The sequence below is a fragment of the Neofelis nebulosa genome, chromosome 5, assembly GCF_028018385.1.
Source record: "Neofelis nebulosa isolate mNeoNeb1 chromosome 5, mNeoNeb1.pri, whole genome shotgun sequence".
NCBI lineage: Eukaryota > Metazoa > Chordata > Mammalia > Carnivora > Felidae > Neofelis > Neofelis nebulosa.
Genome location: NC_080786.1, coordinates 117660227 through 117674992, shown reverse-complemented (window position 1 = coordinate 117674992; position 14766 = coordinate 117660227). Strand labels below are relative to the sequence as shown.

General features: G+C 35.2%; 1 protein-coding gene across 3 annotated transcripts in view; it reads left to right on the top strand.

Moving 5' to 3' along the window:
• The window catches only part of EPHA3 (EPH receptor A3), a 360460-nt gene that overhangs the window by 321677 nt on the left and 24017 nt on the right, over window positions 1–14766 (top strand). For all 3 annotated transcript variants that reach the window (XM_058731685.1, XM_058731684.1, XM_058731686.1), the window contains exons 14-15: window positions 12127–12276; window positions 13801–13994. In XM_058731685.1, coding sequence (XP_058587668.1) covers window positions 12127–12276; window positions 13801–13994 — 344 coding nt within the window. The remainder of the gene's footprint in view (window positions 1–12126; window positions 12277–13800; window positions 13995–14766) is intronic.

The window sequence follows — 14766 nt, the reverse complement described above, 5'->3', positions numbered from 1 at the left end:
ATGTGCGGATTTTCATGTATGAATTGCACAATTGTTTTCCAAATAGTTTGTTATGGAATTTCACTCCTGGTAGCAGCATATAAAGAAAGCTGTTTCGGGGCGCCTGGGTGGTGCAGTCGGTTAAGCGTCCGACTTCAGCCAGGTCACGATCTCGCGGTCCGTGAGTTCGAGCCCCGCATCAGGCTCTGGGCTGATGGCTCAGAGCCTGGAGCCTGTTTCCGATTCTGTGTCTCCCTCTCTCTCTGCCCCTCCCCCGTTCATGCTCTGTCTCTCTCTGTCCCAAAAATAAATAAAAAACGTTGAAAAAAAAATTTTTTTTAAAAAAGAAGGCTGTTTACCTGTACTCTCACCAGCCAAGAAAATGGGCAGTTTTTAAAAAGTCAACTTCTGTTATTTTCTTCCGGTTTCTAATCATTACTAATTTTAAAAAAAAGAAACTCATGCATTTCTGAAATCATCAATTTTAATGATTCCATTATCAACCACCAAGTGTGTCACGTGGCATCTATCTCACATTCTGAGAAAGAGCCTGATTTGCCAGACTGAGTTTCATCTACAAAGTGATAAAGCCACAGTGGGAGAACCAGAAATTCAGAAGCACGGTGTCCCAGAGATACTCCTCGATGAGTTGATATAAGAGTTGAAACTCCCCCGATGGCTTTCTCCACTCCACTTTTGTTAGCATTTCCCATTTTCAACTACACTCTAGCGGATTCACTCTGTTCATACATCTAAGTATTTGTTAAAATGTGTCCTGCACAAAAATGTTGCTGTTCTTAGGCATACAGTTCACTAGGTTAAAAGCAAGAGAAATAAAATAAAATTGTATATCTAGCAGCTAGTTAAATTAAATTTATGACAGTGACTCTGAAAACAAAGTTCTGAAAAAAGAAAAAAATTACAAAACATGGGTAAATATGCATCAGCACTATCAAGTGCTTTTTTTAGTTTTCCTTTGTTCCTTCTCTGATTTCAAGAAAAATTAGTCAGCCAGCATTCTACAACAAAGCATTTTTATGACAATAAATTATGATTATAAGTTCTCAGGAGACAGCATATGCAAATATGATAATATATTTATAATTTTGAGGATTTTTTTTATTATTTTACTCACTGCTACTAAAGATATCCTTTGTAACCTTCTGCTACCATATGAGCATTTAACACATTCCGTGGAAGGTATCCTTCTTGCTGGTATTGTCCTTGTTGTTACAACAATCACCGAATACAAGAAATATTTCCGGTTTTAGTAAAAATATTTGATTAAAAAGCCTTTATTTGAAATATTAGATTTCTGGTCATTCAGTCAGGTTTTAATCTCAGTGCCATATCCCATTTTTAAAGTAGAACATTCTTGTTTTCAGTATTAGTCATGATTTCTAGGACACTCTAAGGAATGATTGTTCTTGTAGGAACTGGGAAGATTCATCCAAATCTGGATCATCTGCTGTCTGGAGAATATATTGGGTTAACTTTCAGAGCTTCATTTGTACTGATTGTTACTTTGTCAGGACCAAGGGGTACAGAAGATCATTTATTGACACTAGTAGGAAAAAAAGGTATTACTGTGTCAAAATTCTTCCTTATCATTTGTGAAATAAAAGTGCAAAAGGACCTTTGCATTTTTTATTCTCAGAAGATTCTTAAAAATCAACTAAATGGGCTCATTAACTACCCATAAATAGCTGTTTAGAATTTGATATTCATTTAATTTATTTAATATTCATCCTTATATTTTCCCAGAACTCAAAATATCTATGATGGTCCTGACTTCTTCTGAGAAAGCTATAATTTGCATCTACACTTCTAGAATAATTTAGAAATCTTTAATTTAATCTCTTGTAATAATCCTTGTTTGGTACAACGATTTTATAATTTACCCCCAAATATGAGGTATGGTTTAAAGTAATAGGACTACTATTTTGTTTTTTAAACAAACACTGAAACAATTAAATAAGTGTTGCCATACTCGTTCTTGGGAATTTGTATTACTGTGGGAACACTGCTATTACACAAAATGTTTTGGGAATTCCTCCTTTGAGATTATCTTTAAAATTAGATTGTGAACAACAGCATCATTCCAAATTAATGAAGCATGTAGTATTTGAGGAAACATACTTGCCTGAGATAAAAATCTCTGGTCTTAATAAGCTTAGAGTTAGTAAATAAGAAAAGCAGCACATTGTTGTATAATAAAGTCTGGTTCTTTTTTTAACCAAAAACAGTATTTTTCAGCGTAGACATCCACTTTCTTTATTTGATTAAGCATCCCGTGATTATGGTTCCTTCAGAAAAACAAGCTCATCATTGAAAACAGTGTGTCAAGGCGTTCTTTTTGGATAAACACATTCTGGTGAATCTGGTTTAAAAAGGCAGTCACATTACTTTAGTCACACGTAACACATTTCATCTAGTGTCGCTTGGATTCAAAAATTAGTATTCAGTGCCTCAGTGCACGAAGCCTTTTCCCAGATTGCTCTTCTAAAAGTTACTGCCTTTAGGTAGAGGGTAATTGCACTGGCATTTGATTCAGTGCCACTGAATGAATATAAGATGTCTGCTGCTCTCATTTTAAAAGCATCTTTGTGGTCCACAGGCAAAGTAGAAGAGTGGAACAGAATTTATGTCCACTAATTATGCATTTATTTTTTTTTAACTGGAGGGAACCACCTAGGAGTTGAGGAAATGCTTAGCCTTAAAACTTGAAACAATTTATCACACATTTTCTCATGCTGCTTCTGATACTATCTTAACTCTATCACAAGTTTTCCTTCCTTCTGTCCCAACAGAATTCCTTGGGAGGAGAGGGTCAGATAAGATCATAATACACACTTTTTTTTTATGTCTTCCCTTTTTATAAGGGTATTGAGTAGGAAAACAGAAGTTTTTTCAATGCTCACTTATGGTTATTTTTCCTCATTTCTCACTACTAAGTTATGCAAAAACTCCAAACATTAACAATTTCTGTCATACAACATTATTATGCATTTTGTAACCTTTGTAAAATTCCACCATACACAGGAGATTTGAGAGTGAAAAAGGTATAGTATTTTAGTGTTATTATGAAAATAGTTCAGTCTTGCAGACCCTTTGAAAAGCTCTTGGGGGGCACCTAGAAATGCTTGGATGACACTTCGAGAACCACATTATAGATACTATGTCAGGAAAAAACACTCTAAAAACTAAATGTCTTAGTATTTATTAAATGATATAACACCTTGGCATATTGTATTATATGATATTATAGCATGTTTTGAAGAAAGGCCTTGAAAGCATAAAAGCAGCTGCATACCAAGGGTTGCAAATCATCTTGAAAGGCCTTGTATTTCATTTGGGATGGAGCATTTAGCTCTGCAGATTTATACTGTTAGAGAGTTTTCGTTGTTGAGAAAAACACAAGAAATGAATTCCCTCTCTTTGGTTTCCCATCATATGAATTCAAAGCACAATTATGGCACATTTCCTATATTTTTTTGCACTGAATTACCAGCTTACTTTATTTCATTTTAACAGAACCATGGAATTATGGGTGAGAACTGTTTACCACTAAATAATTTTCTAGTCTTTTTCCTTATGAAATTTCATTTTGAATGGTTACCATTTTTTATGTGCATGCACGCATCTGTGTATATGAATATTCCTGTATTCATATGTTCAAATAGATGGGGTCCAAAATTCTGCCATAATGGTGCTCAATTTGCTGTTTAACAGGATCAAGTTAGAGAAATTATAGGCTTTTATCTAATTTATATGGTATATTATATAAAGTGAATTCCAATTCTTGAGCCCCCAATTTCATTTTAAGGATATAATTACCTAAACAGATTTGAGAAATTTGAGAAAGCCAGATGATTTGGTTTTGGTTATAACCTTTATTTTTCATTTTTTTTTCTTTTTATTTCTGTCCTGAAAATGCATACTGAGTCCTAAGCAGTTAGATTTTTATATTGGATAATAAGCTTCTGCCTTTTGTTACATTGCCCTATAGCCCATTAGCAACTATTTAATTTTTGGAAGATAAAACCAAATAAAAAGTTGTCACAGGCATTGTGTGTTAAGCAATAAAAGAAAGAAATCTTATTTTACATAATAACTTATTTGATTTTTTCCTGTGTAATTTTGCCTACTTGATATCCAATGTATTCTATGATAGCTTTATTTTACCTAATTTCATTTGTAAGATAAGAATTTTTTTTAAGTGACTAATGCAAGTAGTTAAAAGCTAAGTAGTTAAATGCTCCTGTTCAGGATACCTCCATTCTAAGGACATAAATAATAGAAAATATGAACCTTGATTCTGTAGTCAAGGACTAAAAACTATGCATACCAAAAACCAGTGTGATGCAGAAAGAAAATTATATTCTTTTGATAAGTAGTATATGTCATATGTCATTCAGCTAAGAATGAAAAAAAATACATAAATATCTAATCAGTGGCCTTCATATAGTAATGTGTCTTAAGCTTTGAACCAAAATAAATAGTCAGTCATGACTTTATTCCCTACTCTCTGAGAATCAGTATGAATATGCCTCGTGTAGCTTCACAAAATAAAGCCACATATTCAAAAATCAGGAAAGGCTAGAAAATTTAGTAATCTCAATTGTCAATGTTGTATCAAAATTTAATGAGAGATCTGGTACTTTCTAGTCACCCAACTCAGAGAGTTAGATGCCACAAATATTTTAACACATGAAAACAATTTATCTAGATTTATGTGGAGAAAAATCATAGCTATAATTTTGGAGTGGAACATAGTAATGAGAAGGTTGTATGTAATATATTACACAACATCTCTAGCAGTAACAATTTTCTCTAAAATGCATCATTCATTCATTCATTCATTCCATATTTGAGTGCCTACCATATACCAGATACTGTTCTAGGGCAAAAGGACCCAGCAGTAAATAAAACAAAGCTATGACCTCATGAGTTTACATTCTAGTGTGGGAATTCAGGTAATAAACAAACAAGTAAAGTTACAGCAAGGCATAGTAGTAAAATAGAGAATGTGGGTAGTGGCCGAGTGGTTATTTTAGTTAGAAAGATCAAAAAAACAAAAACAACAACAACAACAACAACAACAAAAACCAACAGCAAAAAAAGAAAGATCAAGAGAGTTTCTCTGAGAAAATGACATTAGAGCAGTGAATTGGAGAGAGTGAAGGAACAAATAATATAAATATCAAGGTTAATTAACCAGATTTACTTTGTTTTAACTATGTTTTCAATTTAATAAATTAATTTTAATCATTGTTCTAAGCCCAACAGGCTCACTTTGCAAGAAGACAAATTAAGTAGTCAGATTAATGATTTAACTCAGACTAAACATCAGGCTAATAGTGACTGGTCTAGTTTGTAATGTTGGTGAGCCCTGGAAGCTTAGTAAAACTCACTTTCTGAAATTATTTCCAGTTCACTGTGAATATTCCACATTTTAAAATATGTGATGACACATTGCCTGAAGCTTTTCCCAGGTTCCCCAAAGCCATTGACCAGCCCCAGATTCCTTTGGCATTGGAAAATACAGCGGTCTTTTTTTTTTCTTTTCTTTTTCTTTTCTTTTTTTTTTCTTCTTTTTTTTTTGCGGGGGTGGGGTGGGGGGACAGGAAGTACAGCAGTCTTGACGTCCTAAGTCAGTCTTACTTCTTGATGTCTGGAATGACTAATAATTCGACTCATTTCTGCCCTATCACCCCTTTTCAATGATAATTCTATATGTCAGGGTTAAAATACACTCCTGTGATTTCGTTTTTCTTTTTCATTTGCTAACCACTGCTCTGGAATCCCCCTATATTTCAGGCAGGTATTTACTAAACATAGACCTTTAAGGGAATCATTGCCTTGATGTCTAGTCAGAACTGTCTTTTGGATATTATGAGGTTCTCTGGATATTATGAGGTTCTCAACCTATCATTTCATCTTTCCTTATTTTTCAATCATCAGTATTAAACTTACTCAAGTTTTGCACTTTTTTGGTTAATTACTAGAATGAATCTAATATTTTTATTATTTTTATTGCAATTATATAATATTCTTGTACACTGAATAGATCTTTCTGACTTATTTACTTATAGCATTGCCTCTTTGGAAAATTGTATTCCGAGTGCTAAAAACACACACTCTTAAATGAATTTCTTTAAACAAAATTAGGGTTGAGTATGTATAAACCACAAAGTTTAGCATTTAAAACCTCAGTGAACTCTGAAACATTTTTAACCTTATCCATAAATTTTGGCATTGTTTTTGTTGAAGACAGACATTATATATGAGAGGAACTAATTTGAAAATAACAGAAAAATTACTTATTTGTATTGCATTACCTGGGTAGCCATAGAGTAACTTAGATTTCAAAGTGAAGATTTTCCTATTTTTTAAGACGTTCTTAAACATTTCACATAATGTTGAAACATTTCAAAAGTTCAAGGGATAGGCTTTGCTACCTAAGAGATCATCTGTCTCTGATCTCTTGTGGCAATCAACATCTGCTGAAACAATTCTCTCAATGGCTTTTAGATTTGAACTACTGGGGATTAGAACAGATGCTTCCCCTGGGAGTCTTCCCGGCTTGCCCTTCACCTTGTTGTCTAGTGTTGTCTACAGTGAGTGAAGTTTAGGCCCTGACAATGCATAGATGCTAAATCCTAGAGTCAAATGATTTATCTCTATGGTTCCACTTTTAACCTGAGAAGCCAATATTTGCCTCCAGGTTAAACACTCAATTACTTAGGGTTTACTAAGATAAACTCTCCAAAGTCCTTTGTCACTCTAAGTATGACCTGACAGAGCTCACCAGCAGGCAATGTGAACTGTGGATCCGCAAAGCATTTACTAAATCAGCAGGGAGAGATTTGTGTATATAATTAAAGAAAAATTAGGGCAGATATGAGATATTATGCCTTAATGTCCAGAGAGTTCAGCAATTATACTCCTTTTCTTAGAAATCAAGACTTGAAGCCCCCTAACCCATAGTGAAAGAGCTGACTTTAGTTGAGCGCCTGAAAAATTCAGGCTCTTAGCCAAATGTCTCATTTGAACTGTCTAAATTCATTAAGCTTAGAGAACTGAATTGCAGGATCTTTTGAGAATAGGTTTACTCTAACTGCTATTTCTGGACAAAGTGAACAAGGTTTTGGACTCCTTCAACTAATCCTGGATTTGAGTGTAGCAATTATGTAATTCCTCTTTCCAGAAAATTCCTAGTGTCTTCACTTGCACCATTTTATTCTTCTCTTTTAAATTTTCTGTAAGAATTCTATATAATTCAATCCAGATATGACACCCAATAAGTATGTAGTAGCCAAAGCTTAGGATCATCTTTAAGAGTCCAAAATAATTAACATTGAAAATGTCAGCATCCTTGATACACATGTAGGTTTAAGACAGAAATTTGAAAGTTGAAGGAGTAGACCTAAGAAAGTTGTTCATAGGTCAGCACAGCTGTTAGAGATATCCCCCACGATCCTATGACAAGATATGAATGACAAGATAGCTGAACAGAGAAGTTAAGAAACTTGGCTAAAATTAAACAGTATGCTAAAATTAAGCTGGAAACTAAGACTCTTGATTTCTGCTCAACTTAAAAATGCAAATGGAACAATGACTATAAATTCCCCTGCACCACCAGTTACTGAGTTATACAGGATGAGACATCACACTGGGAGAAACTGGCCCTAGGTGTGTTCTTCTAAATATGGGAAACAAGCATTAACTTCTAATTCTTTTATAGAGTTCCCTCTGCAATTGAGGCTTTAGACACACTCCACATACTGTGATTCTGAGCTTGCCCCAGGCAATTGCAGGCCTTTCTCAAATACATAAAAATCTGGGAAGCTTACATGTAGACATAGAGAGCACCTTAAGTAAATGTGGTCATTTTACAATGTATTTATATATTGTAAAAGAACACATCGTCATAAATTATCTTTATGGCAACAAGCTGTGCTTTACAGTATTCTGAATGCCCAGTAGCATTTTACCAACCAAACTTGAAATTGTCAACTGATTTCAGAGTTTTAGCTCATTAAGGACAGTTGTACTGGAATAGTTTTACTGTGGCAGGAAAGAAGTATGGCAAAGAGGACTTTTTGTCTCACTGAATCCATATTTTTGGATAGCCCACTGCAGGATGTGTTTGGCAGTTATTCGAAATGCATCTAAAATTTCAAAATACACCCCAACATATGTAATGGAGAAAGCAATTTCTGGACCTGAAAAAGAAAAAAAAAATGTCAAACAATATGAGCTTGAATTTGTTGAGGTGGGGAGTAGGTAGGTGTGGAGAGGAACTTTTGTGATCAGTCAAGAGAAAAAGTATGAATAAACTCTACAATGGGCGACTTGTAAAAAATTTAGTCAATTCTTATAGATTCATTTTATTTTATTTTGATTGTCTCAGATCTACAGATATTTAACTTGAAGGCAGACAGCCTTATCGGGAAGTTAGACTGTATTAAAATGTATGGGTTCTTCTTTCATCCATGTTTCAGAACCGAATTGGGCCCTCAAGGACTGGCATCCAGTGTCTATGTCAATGACATTTATGCTTTTGTAGCCACAGATAGTGTTTGCTCTTGAAGTAAAAACTTATTTTTTACTAAACTCTTTGGTCATATATACCTCCATTTAATAAAGAAAAGTTTCACTATCAATAGGAAGTTATCCTATTTTTGAGTAAAAGAATGGAAGAAAGGTAAAAAGAAAGGAGAAAATAAAATAACAAAAATATTAAAAACATAAAAATAATTTAAAACAGAGGGAAGTATCTCAAAGAGATACAGTTATATTTACCAAAACCCAAGTATAAGAAGATTAGCTCTGTTGAACTTGACCCTTACTTGACAAGAACATAAATAAAAATATACATGGAAAGTACAGGAATGGTGTTAAAAAAAAGAAAAAGATAATTCTATTTAGTCTATATAAAATCCCAGATAAATCCTGGACCTCATCTGAATGATTTTCCCTTGCTAATTAAAGCTTGTCACATACCATCTAAACCAGTAGTTTTCAAGTGAGGATAATTTTCCTCCTAGGGGATATTTGGCATTGTCTTGAGGCATTTTTGGCTGTCACAATTGGAGGGATGCTAATGTTATCTAGTGGGTAAAGGCCAGGGATGCTACTAAACATCTTTCAATGCACAAGACAGCCCCCACAACAAATAATTTGGTCTAAAGTATCAGTAGTGCTACTGTAGAGAGAGCTTGTTGTGAAATTACCTAACGTGTAAAGAATGTGTAAAAAATGGGAACCAAGATCAAATATCCCTCTCAAGTACTTGATAATCTCTCCTATCCATACTAGACTGCAAGTTGCATGGGGCAATGCAGAACACATTGCCATTTGTGAAAAAAAAATATGCAATATGCAACAGACTGGCCATCTGCCACAAGGCCTAGAATGTGGAACTTTGAAATATCACAAACAGAATGCAATGAATGGTATGACTTTTATTCCTGTTAAAATGTTATTTTCATTTGCTGTCGATCTAACACTTGAAATTTTCTTTTCTCCCAGTGCTCTAAATGTTAGACATGGCCATTTTATTTTTGATTTTTTAATTTTGTTTTGCTAAGATGTCTTTGGAGTAAACTCATAAATAGACATACTCACCTCGCAGTTAAATAGGTCATTTACTTTCAGTCAGCGTATGAGTCTCAGCCATGCATTAATTTTTATGTTTAAAAATTGTATTTACTCATCCTACAAAGGAATAGTGTAATATTCATATTAAGAAACAATAATGGTTATTAAGTTATCAGTGATAAATTTAGGTTTTAGGCTGGTAGAGTACCTGCAATACTAATATTGAAACAGTTGGTAGAAGATGCATATTATCTATGGAGCTAAATGAAAATCTTTAAGGCATTCTTCAGACTCTAAAATTTTTAATCCATGCAATACCCTGGGAGATATTTTCATAATTTTGTAGATACTGTAAAAACTTGTTCAGTAATTCTTATATTTACTATTATTATGGAAATAACAGCATTGTTAAATAGCATGCTTGGAAGGAAGACATAAATAAATAGTATGATTTTTTAAAGCTATGATTATGCTATTCACAGGTTCATTCTTAGTATTTATACATTTTCTGAAAAACTAGGCTCAATGTATTATTTTCTAAAAATAGGCTGTAAATGCTCAAAATCATTAAATATCTTCAGTAAAATCTACCACTCTAAGCCCATAACATAGTCCTCTCTCTCAACAAATACACACACACCTCCAGGAAACAAGGTTGTAAACAGGAGAGCTTGAAAGTCGGACTCCTGTTTTAAACTACGGGAATGCAGAGATAAAGGAAGCAAGCCTATAACTCCTCTGAACATCCCAGTCTACACGAGATAATTAAAAGGTAGAAGGATCACAGAACATGGAGTGACCAACTTGGCCTGGAACATTTCCAAATGTTCCACCAATGAGTTTACATTTGACCAGGATGTTCAACTAAGTTTACTAGGTGCAGAAGGCAGACAGGGAAAAAAGCTTCCCAAGAAAAAACAGAATGGCACGTATTTAGGAGAAAGGTAATTCAATTCAAGTCAGTGAGCACTTGTTGAATGCCTACCCGGCACATTTGCCAAGATAATGTCTAAGCAAGACCATTGCTCTCTGCAGTGAGTACAGGCTCATGGGGCTCATGCTCATTATCTTCAGCTTTATGATCTATTTAGCTTTTCATAGGCAAAGGATTTCAAATTATAGTTTGGGTACAAGAATTTTATGTATGGCAACATATAGGACAAAGCTACTACTTGTACGAAAAACTTGTACATCCTGAAAGGCTCAATCCATATGTGACCTCCTCGGTCTCTCTAGTGAGCATCTCAGGCCCTTGTTCTGCATCACAGCTGTCTCTGCTACTGTTCCTAACTCACTGCGAGGTCCATGACTGGCGTGGTCAGCATCACCTGGAGCTTTTTAGACACGCAGACCATGGCTACACTCTGCAACTACTGAATCAGAATTTCCATGGGCACAAGCTCCAGAGGATTCATATACATAGTAAAGTTGGAAAACAAAGTACTAGATACTTATTTCTCTCTGCGTTTCGTTATTCAAAACAACTAATTATCATTCCTATTTGCCTGATATTTTCCCAACAGAAGGGCTAGTGTGTTATTTATTTTTGTCTCACCCGGAGTGACTAGCATAATACTTCCCATATGGTTGCTACTCAACACATTTTTATTAAACGTATTTATTAAACTGAGAGCAAATTCCATGGGAGTCATACCTTCATACCTCCCATAACTCAGAGAAGCAATATTCTCCTCCAGACTATAAGTTCTGGGAATGTAGTCATTATATCTATCTAGTTCATATGGTGTCTACCTAGGACATGGAAGGTACTTCAGCCATTAATGATGCAATGAAGCACTGGGTACCGAAGAGAGTTTTTTAGAAGTATAATTTTATTTTGAATGTATTTAGTAAACAAATGTCAACGAGAACTTTTGTGTCGAGGAATGGTATAAGTTCTTTACAAATATTAACTTGTATTCTGAGCTAAGATTGCTTGGTCAAGCAAAAATCTATGCTAAATCAATAAAGGTTGACTCAGGATACCTCATTCAATTCTAAGATAGTCTTTAGCACATCTACTTTGGGTCACTGTGTTGCACATGAGTAATTAATGTGCCATAGTTGATATAAACCAGCAGTAGTTGAGCAGTTTTTAAATGTTTGCCTTTCCTTGATGATTGGAAGTAAACACCTCAGTACATGGTATGCCACTCATTTCTGCTTAATATTAAAATAGAATATCAAGGGGCAGCTGGGCGGCTCACTTGGTTGAATGTCAGACTTTGGCCATCGTCGTGATCTTGCTGTTCCCGAGTTCGAGCCCGCATCCGGTTCTGTGCTGACAGCTCAGAACCTGGAGCCTGTTTCAGATTCTGTGTCTCCCTCTCTCTCTCTCTGCCCCTCCTCTGCTCATGCTCTGTCTCTTTTTCCCCAAAATAAATAAACATTTAAAAAAAATTTTAAATAGAATATCAAGGTATCTCAGCAGAAACCCATATTCCACTTCAGAAGAGAAGCACTCAACTTCAGTCGGGTTTTATACTATATGTTAGCTAGTTTATGCATTGATCGTGCATGTACATGATTTTATATTAAAAGGGAGGCAAGATCCCGATCCGATGGACATCACCAGAAGCTATAGCTTACCGCAAGTTCACGTCAGCCAGCGATGTGTGGAGTTACGGGATTGTTCTCTGGGAGGTGATGTCCTATGGAGAGAGACCATACTGGGAGATGTCCAATCAGGATGTAAGTATTTGTAGTCAATGAATTATGGGTTCAGATTAAGAGATCAAGCTGTGCAAGGAAGTGGAGCATAATGAAACCAGGTGGCTCCCAGTTTGTGACATTGAAACAGAATACTTAGAAGAAATGAAATAGTTCCCAGGTCTTGCAAGGATATTAATTGAGTTGCTTTTACAACTTTACATGTTTCCCTTAAGCAGGGGTTTAGAAATGAGAGAAAATGAAGACGTTTGTCGTAAGAATGTAAGGAAATAAGTGACCGCAAAGATAGCCAATACGTATAGGGGACTGTTTGAAGTATTTTTGCTACAAAAGTGCTTCTATGTAATATTAATAAACCACATTACTGCCACCCTTTGTAGGTTTAATTAATGATCTGTGCCAACATTTTGTTTCCTTAAACATAGTATTTCCCAAAGTCAGACAAAACAGCCAATCTGCAGTATGTTGTTTCTCTTCATGTATTAAACTTGCACACGAATTTAGTTACACACCCTGAAGTGTCTGGATGGAAAAATGATCTTTAACTTTCTGTGGCAACTGTGATGTGATTTTTCAAAAGGATTTGTGTTTTTGTAAGTGATGCTTTGCAAATGCTTCGTAAAAGGATGCTATTGACATGGGATCAGCACTCAGAGATTTTTCTTTATGCTTAGCCGGAGACTATGAGCTGGATCTTAAAGATTCATAAGATGGAAAGCTGAGATGCTTTTAGTCATTTCCTACTCACTACATACAAAACTGCTTTTACTGTATTTGGATATAAAAACCTTTCTGTACTTCTCTAGTCAAGCTGTTTTCTGTGACAGTGCTGGGAAAATCGGACTGTTCCACATCTCTGTTTTCCCAATCTTCTCTATATTAGAGGATCTCAAAGTGAGGTCTCTGGACTACTACCTCTAGCGTGGCCTGGGAATTTGTAGTAATGCAAATTCTCAGGCCTTCCTCGAGACTGACGAATCAGAGGAGAGCCATCTTTGTATTAATAAGTCCTCCAGATTATTCTGATACACAGTAAGTTTGAAAAATCACTGTTTTGGGTGATTTAAAAGTACAAATGAATTAATAGTTACTTCATGGTTCAGCACATAGGATTTTACCTAAGGAATTTACTATGACTTGAAAGGTACCATTTGAATTAAGTCCAACTGAAATCTGTAGACTTTCTCTGCACTCATTCATACATGAACAATATTCCACATACATCTGTATTACCAAGTAATAGTTTCTTTGTAACTCTGAGTTTCCTAAAGAATGTTTCCTATAGAATGTTTCTTTTGATTTTATTCTGCAAAGTATCTTTACAAATGCTTCTTTCCTAAATTCACTTTCTCTGTCGATCTTCCTGTGTATAACATTTCCAGTTATGAATAATCTCTTACTTATTTGATAAGCTGTTATCCTTTCCAGCAACTTAAAATGGGAACTTTCTCACTTAACTTTAAAATAGTCATCTTGATGTGCCCTGCCCATGGAAAATAAAAGGAGTCTCAGCTCTTAAGTCCCTGGAAACTGCTTCTCACACAGGTGATCAAAGCTGTGGATGAAGGCTATCGGCTGCCGCCCCCCATGGACTGCCCAGCTGCATTGTACCAGCTGATGCTGGACTGCTGGCAGAAAGACAGAAACAACAGACCCAAGTTTGAGCAGATTGTCAGCATTCTGGACAAGCTTATCCGGAACCCGGGCAGCCTGAAGATCATCACCAGTGCAGCAGCAAGGTGACACTTAGATTTTACATTCTGCATTCACTCTGAAATTGATGTATTTTCTATCTCCAGTGTATTAATTTTTTTTCCTCCCACCTCCCTCATTGCATTCTTTGAAACTTGTATTCCCGAGTAATGGAGAAAAGTGTCTTTTTTTTTCTTTCTTTAAAAAAATATCTTCCAAGAGGAATTATCCATGATGATAAGATTCAGAGATATTTCTAACGTCCATCTTGACTAGGAATTAGTCTACATTCAGGCTTGTGTTTAAGTCTTTGGAAAATAGGAACCCCAGACACATAGCTCCTTTTCACTCTCTACTGTTTAAACAAAATTATTTTAAAGGAAAAAAAATGAGTGGTGGTAAATCCTAGTGAAGTCCTGATTCATTCCTCATTTAAAATAAAGCTTCAAAAATAAAAATGCTTCTAAAATATTGCACCGGCTAGCAGAATGCAGTTTCTCCCACCGTGTAATTAAACAAAGTTTGTTTAACCCATATTATGTGCCAACAGCTTTGTTAGACATCGTAGAGAAGAAAACTGAGAATGAAAGTGTTGGCGTCCCCAGAATGCAACACAAATGTCAGTACATGATAGCCATAATGCAACCCAGAATGCATGACATCCATTAGGTTTTATGCATCTCCCGCCTAGTTAAGAATCACTCAGTTCTCCTCATGATGTTGGGAAATGGAAGTGAAAATGTATCTAAAAAAGTGCAATTAAAGAAATGGGGAAGAAGAGATGAATTTTGCCGGGGCCACGAGAACAAAGAAGTGTTA